Below are 19,178 nucleotides of genomic sequence, written 5' to 3'. Positions count from 1 at the left end.
CATAACTTTTGGCACAAACCTACAACCATTAGGCTACATGGTATTCTGGAGACGGTTTTATCTTCTTCGTTTTTTGTAACTCTTACCATATGCAAATTTATGCTTCTGAGGTAAAACAGGGTGGAAGGTTTTTTAATTCTGTTGCAACTTAACTTCTCTTTAATAGTGAGATAGTTTATCAACTCAATCAGTCCACTGGAGTATGCAAGTTCAAAATAAAAAACAAAACACAAAGTACAAATATATGAGAACAACATATGTACAGAATGGCAAAAGCCAAAGCAGTTTGACAAAATATAAAGTCATTTCATAATACAGAATTGATTATTTTAACCTGTGCCTTGAAACTGCATTTTCCTCATATGCAGTCCTCTGTCTCGCAAAGTGAAAGAACAGAAACAAAGAAAACCCTGCTGACATGTCCTAAGTAGCCCCAGACCCCATCCATAACCGCCCAATAAAAGCTGCCTGATAGCAGACATTCTTCCTCTACCTTTTGTAGGAAACCAAACCTAGGCCAAGGCAAAAGGGGGAAGGAGGTAGGGTCTGCACAAGTATAAGAATTTATCACCTAGGGCTACAGATAAGATGATCATTCCTGATCCTCCTAATCTGCCTCATGATAAATTCTTACCTGTGCCTTTAAACTGCAGAGTAGCACAGACCCTAGCAGGTCGCCATGAAGACAGGGAAGTGACCAGACTTAAAGGGCTGAACTCCCACCCTGGCTGGATGCACCAGGGCGAGAGGGAGTGAGATGCGAAGCACAGAGGGCCATGGCACCAAAAGAGGCTTCACGTGGGACTACATCTTTCAAATAACACAAAATAAAAGAATTACAGGAAGCCCAAAAGGCTGCTTGTTGGATTTGGCCAATAGCAGCTCTGTTAAAGAGAGCCTATGAGGTACTGAGGGACCTTGTGTCGTATGCATGAATTGTGGCCCGGAGTTTGAAGCGCTTCATCGGCAGCTGATTTGATACACTCTAAACCACCTAGAAGATAGAGTGCTCTTGGAAGCAGCGTGATGAGGCGAGGTGGGTACAATGAACAGGTCAGAAGATGACCGAAGAGAGTTAGTGCCATTGACATATCATTTTAGGGCTCGCGCGGGCACCATACCTTGTCCTCTGTGACAAAGAAGGAGGAGGAGATGGCTGGAAGAAAACCTCGAGGGGGCCAGAGGAGGCAGTCTGGTTTTTCTTGCCAGAAGGAGGCCTTAGGAACCAGGTGAACACCTGCATTTTCCCAGCACAGGGTCAGGTAGTAAAGGAAGGTTTGATGCATAGGTTCAAAGAGAGCCCTAGCTAGGACTCGCAAAACTGCTGGGAGGCTCCAGGCTGGGATAAGAGAGTGAGAAGGGGGATGCTCAAGAAAGAAGGCCCAAAACAGTCTGGTGATGACCAGGGGGTGTTTCATCAATTCCCCGCCCGATGATGTAGGACACCACCGTGGAATTATGGCACTAAACTAAGTCCCTGAAGCCCAACATCTCAAAAAAAGTTGATGTGATGATGACCTTTGAGAGATGACCAGAAGCCTGAGATGTGATGGAAAGGGAGGAAGGCCCCCCATCCCTGCCAAGAAGCATCTGTCATGATGGAGAGGGAGGGGGAGGGCTTGAAAAAGGCTTGCCTTGGAGTAGAAACTCATCTGAGGAGACATGGGAATAAGCTTGAAAGGGGGGGGGGGGCCCAGGGTCTACCTGAAGGTGGAAAAAATGAGGGGATGCAGCTGTAGTGAATGCATGAGACTACGAAAGTTTACTACCAGGTCTGTGAAGATGGCCAGATGACTGACATTGCTGCAACTGAATAGGGGCAATCCAGCGGGCTGTGAGAGCAGAAACCAGTTGCTGAAGAGCCATGATACGATGCTCTGCTGGCCTGACAAGGAGGGAGGGAATGTTGAGGGAGACCCCTAGGAACACTGGAAACTGAGATAGCAAGCATCAGGAGAAGAGCTTCACATAACATGAAATGTCGAGGGACGGTTGCAAAAGGAAGGAGGGAGAATGTCTGCTATCAGGCAGCTTGTTTTGGGAGGTTATGGGTTGGATCTGAGGCTACTTAGGACACATCAGCGGGGCTTTCTTTGTTTCTGTTCTTTCACTTTGCGAGACAGAGGGCTGTATTTAAAGAAAACACAGTTTAAAGGCACAGGCAAGAATTTATCATGACGCAGATTGGGTGTTTCCAAAAATATTTCTTAAGCGCTTATTTACGAAAATTTTCAAAAAGCCAACACTGAAAAAAAAAAGATAATGAAATTTGTCACCAATCTGACCTGAAGAACAATTTTCACAAATTCTTTCACTTCTTGGCATGTACAATCCCTATACCACAGGCAACTTCTTTAATATTAAAGTACCTAAAGTGACAGAAAAAACCCAATCTATCAAAAGGACTTAATTGAATTAAATAATTCTTAAATTCAAGTTCATATCTATGTGTAAATATGCTATAAAGTGTACATTCTGTATTGGAATACACTTTATCATGCCAGTCTTGTTTCCTAACATCCAACAACCTTTGAGTCATTTAATAGTTTACTTAAATGTTGACAGTGTCATCATGTCTCATGCTTGATTTTCCCAAATATCCACGAAACCCAAACTATCAAGAAGTCCTGTAATCTTTTAAACGCTATGAGTGCTGTTAAGAAAAAATGAATAGTTATAATAACATAAGCCAGATAATTTTTCCTCTTTCCCATGGATGAGTCTGTACCAAAATAATAACATATGATTTGCAATGACATATGTGACCGGCGACAACGGTTTCCGGCAAAAGTCAGGAATTCTGAAAATTCATTTTTCATTGAAACATATTGCCAACTTCCTGAGCTTCACATTGATATAAAACACTTGTATTCTCCGGCACCGTAAGTGGTCATATAAAGCGAAATATAATGCACTTTTTGATTTGCTAGAATGACAAAATTGTGAGAAAACAGGCTTTGAAGATACACCTCTTGCTCGAAGACAATGCCGAGCAGCGATGCAAGGTGAGAATCACCCATCTGTACTATGGTGCCAATCGAGATTAAGCTCCGCTTCTAGCAACCACAGCTGCAGCTTCTGATTGGCTCACTGAGAGAGTCAAATTTCCTGGGCACCTTCCTCGGAACTCAGCGTATGGAGCCAAATACACAATGCGTTTCGCTCGGGTTTGTTTACCAGTACGTCTTTTAAGATGGCGGATACGACAATTACAAACTTGCTGGTTATGTAAATGCGTGTGTACTGTATGTGCACGTATTTAACAATGCATCCACACGCTGTGCCCATGTGTACACGTCACAGGAGCCACAGGAGCGGGTGGCGCACACGTATCCACATCTTTACAAATCATGTTATCATTGCGGTTGATGTGTCTTGTAAATTTCATCATTTGGGACCCTTTCGAATCCAGAAAGAGGGCAAGGGTCACACTACCGATTGTTTTGTTTTGTTTTTCAAGACGTGCATATGTGCTGCATTGTGCAATAAAAAAAAAAAAAAAAAAAACCACGACTATACTTAGTTTGGTGCAATTTTGATGTTTAGTATTTGAATATTGGTCATTCATGACTGCTCCTTTCCTCTCTTCTGCTGCCTTTTGAGTCAACCTGCTGTCATATTTACTGTAAGCACAATTGAAAAGTGAGTTTCCGATTGCACGTTGCACGATTTATGTGGCGATTTGCGACTCCGATACGTTCAAACCATGTTCCGCATCGTCCCTATCTGTTTTCAAGTTGGAAGTTGCTGCCTAGTGCAACTGTTTACTTTTTGTTTCACTTCCGCGGTCAAACATTGTGCTGTAGAAAAGCTTGGATAGAAAGCCAAACGAAGCAACGAAGAGCATACACTAGAGAGAGAGCGAACTGGTGGTATCTATAGTAGCAACAACAATGGAGCATGCATGCGTGGACAAGACATTTCGGAAATGCTGCGGGACGTACTCCGAAAAGCCAAACTATGTAAATGTGCGCGACGCATTAGCCAATCGCATGCAAGATGCCGCGCCGTAGCAACACAGGGCATATTGGCGCGACATTTGAAAGAAGATCGAAACTAACGAGCGCGATCCAACATAGGGTGTTTAAAATTCCATTTTCGATGGAAAAACCTTGGTCTTATGCTATGAAATTTAGTGTAGATATAGAAAACATATCAACGATTCTATTTCTGCAAAAACCCAAAGTTTGACAAAAATAATGGTCAAAATCTTTTAACTCCGCCTAGGTGGGAGTTTGCTCTTGCGACTTTTGCCTGAAACCGTTGTTGCAGATCACATATTCTAATTCATAAGCTTCTAGTTCCCATAAACCATAAAATTTAGAGAACTCTTACGAATGGCCGATGTTTTTTTTTTTTTGTTAAACAAAATTTCAAATAAAAAGACTGAATTTGACAGTCAAATCTCATTACCTCACACCTATGCACTAAAACCAGTTATATTAATTGGTCAAACAACTTCAGTTGTATGTCAACAGGAAGGCATGAATTGTTAAGCTCTGCTGTAACTTTGTTTTATTTCTGGCTCTCCTTGCCTGGGCATGCCATTGTACAAAATTGCATTAGTTTGTGCGCATGCCAGAGAATGAACACTTGTTAAAACATGCATAATTAAGCATGGCGTGCACACGCTTTTGCCCAAGGCGCAATCATATTGGTTGAAATGTCTTTAGATGTTACTTCTAACGATATTTCCTATTGGCCATGATAATTGCAGTGGGCGTGGTTTTCATAACTTAAACAGAAGTTACAACACAGATAAAAGCAGTGTCCGGAATACTAACCCTGAACACATTTTTACTTCTTTGAACTCTGTAGAAGTATGGAGAAGTAATCACGAGTCAAAAGGACATACAGGATGAAATAATTCTGCTTTCACCACAGTATAAATGTATAAACCATATGTTTGCATTACCCTATATGGAATCTGAAAACTGATGTACAGTGTAATGAATAGATATATCCAGATTTGTAAAGCTAACAAAAGTTATTGCAATACATTCTTCTTTAAAGGGGAAGTCCAGTCCAAATATAAGTTAGTCTGATAAAAAAAGAGTAAAATCTTACGACTTCGACAGTAAAAATTTGACTAAAATTGGATGAAAAATAAGGAAGTTATGACATTTTGAATTTTTCTAATTTCTGGAAAAACCATTCTTGTACAGTGAATATGAATATGCAAATGGTGAGCTATGTCATAACCTCACAATTTTCCACTGGTCGTGTACAAAAAAAATGACAAAAATTCAATGTTTCTGTCATTGAAGTCTGAAATATGATGTTGTTCTGGGTTGAATAAACTTCAGAATAGTGATCAGTTAGATATACAACGATTTGAGCCCCGGGCATAATTGCGTCTGAATGAAAAACTTGAAATTTCAAAACTTAATGTACAAACTATATGGAAAGTTGTGAGGGGATGACATGCTCAATTTGCCATTTGCATATTCATACTGACTGTTCAAGAACCGTTTCCCCTAAAATAGTGAAACTTCAAAATGTCATAACTTCCTTATTTTTCATCTGATTTTGATCAAAATTATACCGTTGAACTCATAATATTTTACTCTTTCTTATCAGTCTAACTTATATTTGAACTGGATTTCCCCTTTAAGCTCTGAGTGATATACTCACCTTCAAGATCATTGAGGAGAACAGCACTTCACTGAACTTGTCCTTGACCTTCAGCTGACCACACATTGACACATAGACCGGTGATTGAAAATTCTCGTCCATCTAAAACATGGGGAATATTACAATATTTTTAGATCTCATAAAAAGTACAAATGCATTGGTACAGAAGAGATTGTTTCTCAAAACTTATGTCACTTGGAAGCACTTCTTTAATTTGTTGTCTTCTGTGTTATTTCTTCAAGAGGCCATGTTAAAGACAGGGAGCAGCAATGGTTGCTCTTCTTGATAATTCAGAGTGATGCATTGCACATCAAAACAATCACGTTGCTTTTAAACACTTAATCCTATAATACTCCTAAAGTATTCCTGGGCATACCCAGGATTTTTTGAAGGGGGATGTTTACAACTTTGGGGTTTGGACTATGCTACACCCTATCCATGTTTCCTCTTTCATGTCCTGTACCTCAGTTCACTTGCTCAAGTCAGGAAAAACACAAGAATATGCATACGATTTCACATGACAGGAAAGCAAGAATTCACATCAGGACTAACTCAGCACATTTCATGTGAACAATCAGTGGATTGGTTTCGTTGATAAATGTACTGACTTATCACACTTCTTCAACAGTGATATTACAAAAAGAAATGTTGCCCTCAAGCCTTATCATTTAGAACAGCGAGCTGATTGTAGGCCCTATAATATGCCCAGATATGTGCATAAACAGTGAGATACTCTTATAATGAAAATCTCGAAATACAGCCGTATCTACAGTTCGATTCATAGCCTGTGAAGTTATGGTGGTGTGCATTAATTTGATGCTTTCATATTATCAACTTTTACTCACTTGCTTAACCTTAAAAGGGCCGGGCTTTTTTGGCTATGCTAAAACCGAGGGGGGCGGATTTCGCCCCCCCCCCATCAGTGGTGCGATCGCGATGAAATTTTGCATGCGTGAGACCCACGTCATAATCTACAAGATTGTGTCATAAGATTAAAACAATCAATTTCTAATTTTAATTGATTAATTATGCAAATTAAGCTCAATATCATATTTTAGCCTAATTAAAAGCATTGAGAGTCTAATTTTTGATTTGTAAATCTGTTTTAGCATATTCAACAATTGTACATCAAAAAACTTTCAAAACTCATTCAATTCTTAAGTATTTTATTGTTTTCAGAATTTCTTATGTATTTCTCTGTTTTTCGACTTTTGTTTTTTCTTTGTTTTTTATTGGAAATTGTCACTGACCACTTTTCTACCATAATTAGCATGAAATTAATTGATGAAAGTGATTAATTGTAAAAATAATCAGGTTTTTTATGACTTTCATGACAGAGCACTGTTTTCCAAAGGAAATGTACACAAAATTGTGCCCGTTTTGGGGCGACATTCCGTTACAAAAATGGGCGTGGCTTCACAAAAGTATGCGCGGACGTTGCAAATTTGGTCTAAAAAGTTGCGCGAGACTTGAACAAACAAAGTCAAGAAGCTTCGCGACGAGGCCTTCTCGCGCTACAGAATTATAGCGCGAAACGTCGAGGGGTGGCGGATTCCGCCCCCCGGCCCTTTTAGGGTTAAATCATGAAAAATAGAAGTTTAAAACCCAGACAAGCGAGTGCTCAAAAATTTGAATTTTTTTACGTAATGGGAGGGTGATATATATTCCCATCAGGAGTAACTCAGAACATATTGATAACAATACAAGGATTTATTTCATCAATAACTACACTGACTTTTACAATACCAGAAATCACTGGTTTTCTATAGTGAAATGTAAATATGAAGCTTTTACCCTCAAGCATTGTCACTTCGAACAGACAACTGATCGTACACTTCAAAACCTTTACACATGGACAATGAGATACTCTTCTGATGAAAGTCTCAAAAGACCTACAGTTTGATCCACAGCCTGTCAAGTTATGGTGGCATGCATTCATTTAATGCTTTCATGTCATCAACTGTCTATTCACTTGCTTAAAAAAAAAGAAAATAAGAATCAAAAACCTGTGAAGCTCATGTATGTATGCTTTTTACATAACAAGAGAGCAAAATAAATTCACATCACGACTAACTCAGCACAAGTTATGGTAACAATTCGTGGATTGGTTTAATTGAAAACCACCCTTACAGAAATTCAAGCTTGTAGAAAGCATGTCATTTACATTCTAAAAATCTTACATTGCATGCACTTTCCCTATGTCACTTCCCTCTTCCACTCTTCCTGAAGTCCTCTCTTTACCCATTCCTCTAAACTTCTCCAAGAGCCTCCAACAGTCAGCAAACAGTAATCAACCAGGCACACTGTGCCACAAGCTTGAATGAATGAGTGAACTTGGAAAGTTAAAAAGAGTAGGCCCCTACACAAAACTGTTGATGATGCCGATGCCAACAACAGAGAAGTGACGCCTGTGTCTCGCTTCAGCTATGCAGGGGGAGACAATGGTCCTTTCAAGGACATGGTATTACCCCATGGTGTTACCTGAAACCTCCCTTCCTCAACTTGAAGTTATCTTGATAAGCTGGTGAAGACAAATTTTAAACTATGCTACTTGTTTGCACTCTAACTGTGCACTTATACCATATGTGACCCGCCATGTGAAAGGGATCCTAAAGTCACTGATGGCTGAGCTGAGAAAATCGAGTTTGAAGTCAGATGATCAAAATCGGTCAAAACCATCACATTTTTGTTTTTGGCATAATTTTGAAGCCTAATGTTTTGTCTATCATCTGCTGAAATTTCAAAGCTATTTGATCAAAGGAAAAGCAAGAAATCAGTGTTTTTCTGGGCCATGATTCTCACGACCTTTCAACGGAACAGCAACGTGTCTGAAGATTTGGATTTAGTGCCGCGGATAGACTCCGCCCCTAGCAACAAGGGAGTGGCTTCATTGGTCAGTGCGTGGCATCCTGGTAACTGATTGGTGGTGCATAGACCACTGGCACTAAGCTTGAATGAACATCGCAGAGGTTGCTAAGAGCGTACCTTCTATTATTAGGAGGTGAAAACTGTGTTACTTCACCTTGAGCACAATTGCGTTGGAAAGAAACCTTTGCAGGCGGTTTTCTCAAAACACTGTTTTCCTAGACCATGCGACATGCTCTCTTAAAATCATCGATATCTCCACGACAGAGTACTTTTATTAGTCATGTTACATGTGAAATTAAAGTGGAAATAAATTAAAAGGAAATAATGTCACGTCACTTTAAGAAAATCGACCTCCCGCGACTTTCAGATCCTTTTGTTATAGCGGGTCACATATGTGACCCTGCATCACAAAACTAACAAAAAGTCAGCAGGAATGGATTTTTTATGAAGGACAGATTCTGAAAGAGCACAGTTTAAGCTTTATAATAATATGTTACTCAACTCAAATGGACTCTCCTCACTTATCTTAATGTTGGAAAGAAGGCACACACTCTGGAAGTGTATATACTGAGAAAAGAGGCCCCGAAGTACAAAAGTCTATTCAAGTGCTTAATCTTACACGTCGTCCTAGCTGTGCAGTGATGAGACCAAAAAAAAAAACAAAAAAAACAACGACCCAAAACCAAAACACCACAGTAACAACAATGAAAGAATTATCAGATTACGCCAAAATTGTACATACTCTATTAAAACATTCTCTCTATGACTACTACAAACTTTTAAAGCAGGATCACCATCCTTTAAAAAGTTGTTAAGAGTTGAAAGCAAAGAGTGTGTTAAGGATTATTAAGAAGTGAAAAGGGGCCTCTTTTGAATACGTATCTACACAATTTTACAAAGAAGGTGTTCTAGAGAATCTGCTACAGACATCATTCCCCATTTGTTTTATGATCCCGAACTTTACAGTAATGTAGAAGAAAAATTGCTCTCTTAAAAAATATGAAAAACTCAACATTGATTAGGTTGACAAGTTTCACCTATTTTGAGTTGTCACGCAAAATCAAGGCTTGCAACTTTTTGTTGGTTTTGGGATGTACAGTCACGTATGCTTGCAAGACTATGCAAGATTGTTGCAAGCTTGCAGGATAGCTTGCAGGACTGCTCATGACGCTTCAAAAAGCTTCATGAAATGCCCCTCTGGACCACTTTCCAAGAATTCAAGAACTGAGAATTCAACCGCAACAACCATGCCTGACACAAGTCAATCAAATGCCAGATCAACCGAAGCTGCCTCTTACGCCAAAGCCATGGTGCCACCACAGCCCATGCCACCAACATACATTGCAGGTAAGAAACACTGTAGGCCCCTATTACAAACAGGAAGCAGCCACAGTTAGAGTCATAATCTAAATCAGTCACATGACCAGACTACATCAACTTGAGCTGACATATACAGCACTTGAAGAATTCAAATGCTAGCATGGTCTGCAGGAAATTCAGTAACTGACAGCAGAGGACTTGTCCATCAAATGCAAACTACTGTTTCAAGTGCCTGTTTGTATGCCTGCAGAACTGTCAAAATGTACATGTATGCATAAGAAATTAGTGAAATAATGCAGCTCTAAAAACACAATTTCTGTTGTGTGACAACAAAAATGTGAACTATTAGCAATTAAAGGTTCACAAGAAGTCCACAATCTTGGCGCTTACCCGATCATGGTTGCTATGTAATTTTTAATAAGTGAATAAAAATAATCGACAAATTAGGCCACAGCATTATCCATCAATCTTCCGTTCTAGAGAGAATTGCAAGCAGATTATGATGACAAGAGCACATTAATCATCACATAACATTCTACCTCCCCACAATGCTGAATGGGGAGGGCCCTTCTCATTAATGAATAAAAGTTGTGTGCCATGAATACTAATTCTACACTTTTGATCTCAAAACACTCTAAAATCACTCATCATCATCTTGGCAAATCACCTCAACCAGGTAAGTTTTTGGGAGACTCTTTCTATGTATTGCAAGTAAGATCCAAATGGTGGAAAATAAATTTTGAAGCCTTCTGAAGGGGCGTGGGCTCCCACTTTTTTTTTTTTGCATACTTGGATAATGCTTACATAATAACATTAATGAAAAATGAAGTTATTACACTTGGAAAAAGCACAAAAGAAGCTATGAATTAAATATGTCTCCATATTAACATCATTATAATTTACATCTGATAACTTTCCCCTCCTCCTTTTCTTATTCTTTTTCTAATTTTCCTTCTCATTCCCATTCATATTCATTAAATCTAGGCATGCTTTCTCCCCCATTACTAACTCCAATCAATAATCTATACTAGATATTTATTCTCCTTCTCTCATATTCTTCTTCTTGTCTCCTGTCTCCTCTTTGTTCTGCATTAATTCTTCTGCAATACCTTATTTCATTTAATTTCCAAGCCTTCTAATTCCCCTCCTGTTGCTTCTATCCTTGAATTCTTTCCTTCACTGTCATCTCTATTATGTTCATGTCAAACAAATTTGATGTGGTGCACATATGCTCTAAATAAGAATCTTTGTACCAGTTTACACTGCTAAACACAAGCATCATTTTTTAAATCAGCATGAAGTTTTGTTGTTCTTTTATGTGTATATAAAACATTTTTTTAAAAGTAGACTACAATGGACATGAAACATGATGACTTGTTGTGAAAGGATCAAGGAACTTGAACGAACAGGCAAAGCAAAGGGAAAGACTGTTGAAACTTGTTTCAAAGAAAATATCTGAGAAGTGAAACCAAGAAACTGATATACTTCATAGCTTAATTATTTCCAAGTACTCACTTATATTTGAATGATATCAGTTATCAGGAAGTATCAATATCGACGCCGACATTCAAGTCGTCGCTCAAAACACACTCACTCTTTGCGAGAGATCGTGGCGAATGCTGCCTGCACAATCTAGAACTGAAGTTAGCCATCTAAAACTGTGCAAACGGGGAAACTATACACAGGAGCTAAAACTGAATGTGCAATGATTGGGCAAGTTGTGTGATTTTGGAACTATATTTTTCATTCAACTTGCCGCAAATCATGTGTACATTGATATTTTGCTCCCAATTACCATGGTACTTGAAAGATTTGTCTCATGATACTAGATGGCTAACTTCAGTTTGTGTGTGCGCATCAGGCAGTGTACAGCGCGATTGCTCATGCTAGAGCAAATTATTTTGAGTGATGACATGAAAGTCGACATCTACACTCACGCTTCCCAATATGCGATTTGGTTCAAATTTATGTGAGCAACTGGATATGAGTCATAAAGTATTTCCTGTGATTTTGGTGCAATTTGGTAGAGTGAATGTTGAGATATCGACATGGATACGGAAGTACGCTAGCACTATACCTACACTACAGCGCCAGCGCTGGGATCGCGAAGCAGCAGCACTGTACAATACTAGTGGCATCTGCCTGGTCAGGCCACACTTCGAGATAACCCCTACTAAAACTAGATCTAGTCCTTGGTGTGAATAAGACCACCAAGAGATATATCTTGGTTAAAAACATCGAAAATCCTAAAACCAGATACCTTACCTACAAATTTTCAGCACAGGAACAACAGAGCCTGCAGGACAAGGGTCTAGATCTAGACCTTAGAGTCTGGACTTTCTTCTGGACATTTTTCCACTAGTTCTGGCAGCAGGGGTATGTAGCTAACGTTACGCTGTGCCTTTTTTTGCACTGTGCACATACAGCTGTCGACGGCGAGTGAGTGTACGCATCAATTACTAATTAGCATCGTCTGTATATCGAGTTGAAATTCCAACATTGAGAAATCAGAATGTAGGGCCTACCCATGAAGTCTTCCAATGTTAAAAATGTTGTATACTCTATGTCGAGGATATCCAATTCTGCTAGGCCTCAGGAACAGAATGGTGTGGGTGCCTGGTCAGTTACACTCCCTGTCGGGTAGCGTAGGCCCTGTAAACTACTAATGCATTGTGGTGGTTAGCAAGCAATCGCTGTCACTGTGTTTTACTAGTCCTACAAGGACTGCCACATTACTCGTTCTTGCTATGTGCGCTGGGTGCTGTTTTCTTCTAACTAGGCATAAATCATGTGTGCCATTGAAGACAGTCTATTTGGATTTAGATTTTAAGATTCACTCAGCACTCAGCTACGTGAGGTCTAGAAAACTGTCGATATGTAACCAAGTATCACTCAATGCAAATAGTGTACTTACACACAGTTTTCTACGGTCAGCATGTATGGATAACGATGCCAATTTCATTTTGCATATCTAGAATTTCCCCAACACATTTTATCTGAATAAAAAGCTTTTGAAGAGATTCCTTTTGAAAATTAATAAATATTGTTTGACATGTTTATTTCAGATCCATATTGCAATTTGACTAAATAACAACTTTTGCAGTACTTCATGTGAGATTTCATCAGTAAATTGACTTGTGTACTTTGTCTTGCAAAAGTCGCAGTTGTGCTCCTGTGACGTACACCAATTTCTGTGGATCATTCCATGGCTTGCTCGTTTTCAATTTTTTCAAAAAATCATTACAGGATCCTGGGTTTTAAATCCTCTCTTTCCAGTAGTAGGTAGTAACAAATGTATATAAGAATTATAAGACAATTAGACTAGAAATGTCGCTTTGGCGACTGGTATGCCTCCGCCATAATGCATGATTTTCCCAATAGGTCTAGATAGTACATGTGGACAATGTGTGATTACATTTTCACAAAATTGGCAAAATATTGAAATGACAAGTTTGTCACAAATGTCTTGAATGTTCACCTTCCTTGACCTAGGTTTAATTGGATGAATAGGAGAGCATGTATCTAGGGATTTAAGGACTTTAACTTGACTTTGACCCATTCATACATTTAGGCATTGAGTAATTTTCAAGGTACAGGTGTGGAGAAAAAGTGCAATTTCTGAATTGAATAGTAAATTGTTACCATTTTCATCTGGCCCTTGACCCTAAAATTCATAAGATAATCACTTTCAGGTAGAACATGCATAATATCGTCTGTTGAGAATGAGAAGGGTGTTAAGTTATCTTGAACACTATGGGTTTTGTGACAACTTAACGCCCTTATCATTCTCAACCGACGATATGTACTAAGTTTCAAGATAACTTGAGCCACTTCGAGAGATACGGAGGAAAAAGTTAGTTCAGCACTTTCACTTGATCTTTGACCTTTTGACCTTTGAGGCAAAAAAAGAAGAAAAAAAAAACTTTCCAGAGAATTTCTATTAGGTTACACATGCATACACCAAGTGTAAAAAAATAATAACCCATGCTGGCATTGCATAAATATGAGGGAAATAGTAAAATTTTGAAGTGTTGCACTTGACCTTTGACCCCTGACCTTTGACCCCATGAACCCTACATTCTCTAGATAATCACTTCCAGTCAGTACATGTATATACTATGTTCCATGAAGATACCTTGAACAATTTTCCAAGGCACGGAGAAAAAAAAGAAGTTTTGATATTTTTACTTGACCTTTTGACCTTTGACCTTTGACCTCATGACCCAAACTTTCACCAGAGAATCTTAATTGGGTAATACATGTATACACTAAGTTTCAAGAAAATATCTTCAGGCATTCAATAGATATGGCGACGAAATAGTGAAATTTCATGTATTTGACCCTGACCTTTTGACCTTTGACCTTTGACCTCATGACCCAAACTTTCACCAGAGAATCTTAATTGGGTAATACATGTATACACTAAGTTTCAAGAAAATATCTTCAGGCATTCAGTAGATATGGTGGAAAAAGTGAAATTTTATGTATTTGACCTTGACCTTTTGACCTTTGACCTTGAGCATGTGCACCCAAAAGTTGATAGGCACAACTTCACCCCCTAATACACATACATGCCAAGTTTCATTAGGATACCTCAACAGGTTTTGATAGTTACCTTGTCCACAAAATTCATTACGGACGGACGGAAGGACGGACGGACGGACGGACGGACAACCCGAAAACATAATGCCTCCGGCACCACTTCGTGGCGGAGGCATAAAAATGTCACGACAGTCTTCTTTTAAAGTCTGAATTATGTGCCTTTACATGGAGAATCTTGTTATATAAAGAAAGATAAAGACATACCAAACATAATAAATGTAATAACAACTACATGAAGATGTATGTGCAATGTACAACAAGGAATATGCCTGATAAAAAAGTAAATGGTTCATAAAATGAAAGAAATCTAAAATGCTCATCCAAGACAGTGGCTGAGTAGGCTTATGAGAATATGTTGTACTCACGTCAGCCAAGTAGTCTCCTTTCCACTTGCGTCTGTGACCCCAGTTTGGACGTCGACCATTAAGGGCTCCCTGGGCAGCTGACTTTAGACGTACCTCTGGCCAGTCCTCTCTCGGTACATTCTTCAGGATTTTGGCTGCCACCCATCTATGGGCATAAACAGTGTTTCATGAAACAGAAGCTCTGAAATTTTTCAATTTAATGATATATGCACATCAGCTCTAGGGCTCTGCAGTAACTATTTGACTGGTGGTCTGTTTGGGCCAGTATTTTTTTTTTCTTTTTTGGCCAAAAATGGTATGGAGTAGCCCGATATAAAAGCAAAAGTAAACTTCCGCTTTGTATCTCTGTTGGCCCATTTGGCCACCAAAAGATAAATTTGGTGGCCTAACACCTATTTTTAGGGCCCTGGTCCACTGCTAATGTTAAACCCTGAGATATTTATTTTGTTTTTGTAGACACCATTATTATAGTGTTTGCTTTAATCAATAATGTATTCGACATAATGCTCTGATGTTTGTATTAAGTCAAGATTACATTTTTCAGATTGTATTTAAAGATTCCATAAAGTTTAGTAGTGTGCCACGGTAGCCATAATGGTTTGAGACCATTGCAAATGCATAAAGTTAGCCATTTGTTTAAATGTTGAATGTTCATAAGTTAAATGATTATGATGGAATTGTATGCCCAAATGCATTATCACTAGCATGTGCCCACATTTCACTGTGTGCTGCTTTCCAGTCTCATATTTTCACATGCGTTGCAAAGTAGCCAATGCTAATGTTTTAGCATTGCAAAGAAAACCATGATTTTTATTCTATCAATTTGTGCTAAAGAAAATTGCCAGTCTACTGCCTGGTATTGTTTGTAATTTGTATTTATCAAAATGTTTTCCATAAATTCATAGTGTAGTACCACATACATTTCAGTGCACATGCCTACAAGATATAAAAAAATTGCCCCCACCTCCGATGTGTTTTCTCAAGCAGTCTGGCTACTGGCACATTCCATTGGTGTGGCTCTGGCCACTGCAAGTTGCGACCATAGTCCCTCATCTGCTTCACTCGCCCAAAGGTGGACTGGACCTGGTTCATGTAGGAGCGCTTGACATACCGTTTGTAAGCTGCCATGATCAGATAGATGGCTTTCATCTTCTTGACCCGCCATCTTGCTAGTGTGCCCCTCCATAGCTGCACCACATCAGATAGAAGTACAAAAGCAATTATATGCCTTTACAGCATATACACATACATCTTGTACTATAACAATAATAATAATAATAATAATAATAATAATAATAATAATAATAATAATAATAATAATAATAATAATAATAATAATAATAATAATAATAATAATAATAATAATAATAATAATAATAATAATAATAATAATAATAATAATAATAATAATAATAATAATAATAATAATGATAATAATAATATCATTTATATGGTGCTTTATACTGGTACTATATATGTATCAGGCAATAGTTTGAAGTCCTGGTAATAATAAAGATCTGCATTTTGGAAGATTGATTTTGAAGACTGCCAACTTCAATGCTTTTGATGACTTTTATGGAATCAGCTGGGGTTTTTCTCTCCAACCACTTTGTAGTATTCTTCTTTTCTTTTCTTTTTTTTAAAAATTGCAACTAGCTACATCAAATATATTTCACTCATGAAATTGTGTGGCATGACATTCTGTTGATCATTACAGTTTTTTAAATTAATATAAATAATGCTGCTCGGTATAGATTAAAACAACATTATTGAGTATTTAACTGATAACAGCTGGTACAGTTACACAATATCACATTTCTTTCAATGCAACACACATCACTACAGCTATATTCCTATCTTATCATTTGTCAATAACACTGCAATATGTTGCAACAATATAGCGAGTTCACTTTATGTGCATTCTTGCAGATAAACCAAGAACATAGCAAACTTGGGTGGCTTTGGGAAGCCTCCAGGAGGGCATACAGTGGGGGGCAGGGGCACTTTTGGATCCTCCATGAACAAAATTGAAACTACAGTCACAAATGTACTTACTCATAGCACTAACTTAGCCCTATTACATCTGGTTCTGGAGAAGATTTTTCAAAATTCCCTAATTTTAGGGCTTTGGGGCCCTTCATGCATAGTGGACAACACATGCCAGATGATGTTTCAATGATATTGCATTAGCTCACCTGAGCCAAATTAGCATTGTGACTGAGACAATAATTGCACTTTTGTTAAGAAAGCTAAATCCTTATATTATAATTGTAACAAACAATGTAAATACTAAAATGATATTTCACAGTAAAGAATATTAATGTTATTTTGGAATGAGACTATGATGTGCATCCTGACAGCTAGTTGCATTCATTGCAGCTATGGACAAATAAATTGCAGTGTAAGATTTACTTGTAGATGGGAGACTGTCAGGGCTGTGACACTGGACGGATTTATGGGCTGCCATAAATTTTAGGTTGGTCGGGTGAAAATTTTGAGTGTTTTGTTGCAGATAACAATAATCTAATATTTACAACTAGAAATGTCACTATGGCAACTGGTATGCCTCCGCCATGATGCATAGTTCTCCCAATAAGTCTGTAGTACATCTTGACAATGTGTGATGACAGTTTCACATAACTGGCCAAAAAAAAATAAAATGATGTATTTGTCATAACTGTGGTGATTGTTCACTTTCCTTGAAGTACATGTACATGTAGGTTCAGTTGGATCAATGGCTATATTGTTTAAGAGAGCAGGCATTACGGGATTTGATGATTTGATGATTTGATGATTGTTTTATATGCGTTGACTAATTTCCAAAGTATGGAGTAAAAGTGTAATTTCATTAGTAAACAGTAAAATTTTAGCATTCTAACCTGGCCTTTGACCCTTGAACTTTGACCCCATGACTCTAAAATTACCCAGGGAATCAATGACAGGCAGTACATGCATAGATATGTACGAAGTTTCATGATACCTTGAGCCACTTCCGAGATATGGAGGAAGAAGTGAAATGTAGCCTTTCACTTGACCTTTAACCTTTTGACCTTTGACTTTTTAGCCAAAAACTTTCCAAGAGAATTTCTATTTGGTAATACATGTATATACAAAGTTTCAAGAAAATACCTCCAGGCATTGCATAGATATGAGGGAAATAGTGAATCTTAGGGAGTTCACCTGGAACTTTTAACTCATGACCTTTTAACCCTTGACCTTTGACCCCGTGACCCTATTATTCCCAAGAGAATCATTGTCAGGCAGTACATGCACATGCTCTAAGTTCAATGAGGATACCTTTAATTGGACCATTTCTAAGATATGGAGAAAAAAGTGAAATTCTAGCACTTTCACATGACCTTTGACCTCATATCCCAAAACTTTGTCTAAAGAATCTTTCTCAGGTAATACATGTACACACTAACTTTCAAGAAAATATGTTCAGGCATAGCATAGATATGGGGAAAATACTGAAATTTTCAGCATTTGACCTTGACCTTTGACCTGGAGCATGTGCACCCAAAAGTGGATAGGCACAACTTCATCCACTCATGCATATACATACCAAATCTCATCAGGATACCTCAAAGTTTTTAGTTACGCTGTCCACAAAATTCATTACGGACGGACGGACACTTCATGGCGGAGGCATAAAAAAGGTTTTGAAGAGGAATTGGGTGTGAATTACTTGCAGTGCCTAAATATATAAAATTGTGACCTGCAAGATATCAATGAAAGAGAATACTACTGTCTTTAATATTCTAAACAATAAGTCTGAGTTTAGACATACAGAGTGTATAGGTTGATCTGGTATAAATGCAAATTGCATTCTTTTGCAAATGAAGACCTACATGTATAGTAAGAATGGCTTTTGGAAAAAAAAAACCCTGAATTTCAAGGGTAAGACTGTCAGTTGAGCTTCGGACAATAACTTTGTTTTTGGCAAGTTAAGCCAATGGCTGGGTTTCAAATGACATTTTGCAGAAACTAGCTTTCATAGCAATGCTATTAAAGACATTAGTAATTTGACATTAAGTGCATTGACCTTTGAATAATTCAGGTATTCATGAATTAATGAAATTGATGTCAAGGACATAGGAACCCATTTTTTAATATAATTGGTCAAACTTGTGAAATAAACAATTTAATCAAAGAATGTCACACTTTGGCCATAGTTGACCCAAAATTGACCCCTCTTAAAAAAAATACAAGAGATACTTTCCTGAAGATAGAATTGTTTAGTACCACAGGGGTAACCTAAAACGCATTCAAACCTTTGTTCTCGTCATTCTTTCACAGGACATACCTTGGTACCAGGTACACACCTTCCTTGTACAGGTACAAAATTTACATGCCTTTGTCTCAGGCATAACATGCATGGTAGAACAG

The 19,178-nt window shown here is 38.1% G+C and overlaps 1 protein-coding gene across 1 annotated transcript in view; it reads right to left on the bottom strand.

Annotated features, from left to right (window-relative positions):
- The window catches only part of LOC140243920 (unconventional myosin-Id-like), an 87,116-nt gene that overhangs the window by 5,055 nt on the left and 62,883 nt on the right, over positions 1-19,178 (bottom strand). The window contains exons 15-17 of the mRNA XM_072323591.1: positions 15,754-15,977; positions 14,790-14,934; positions 5,635-5,736 (exon numbers count right to left, since the gene is read on the bottom strand). Of these exons, the coding sequence (XP_072179692.1) occupies positions 5,635-5,736; positions 14,790-14,934; positions 15,754-15,977 (471 nt within the window). The remainder of the gene's footprint in view (positions 1-5,634; positions 5,737-14,789; positions 14,935-15,753; positions 15,978-19,178) is intronic.

Source organism: Diadema setosum, chromosome 20 (genome assembly GCF_964275005.1).
Source record: "Diadema setosum chromosome 20, eeDiaSeto1, whole genome shotgun sequence".
NCBI lineage: Eukaryota > Metazoa > Echinodermata > Echinoidea > Diadematoida > Diadematidae > Diadema > Diadema setosum.
The sequence above is the reverse complement of the archived record's forward strand: the minus strand, read 5'-3'. Positions and strand labels throughout refer to the sequence as shown.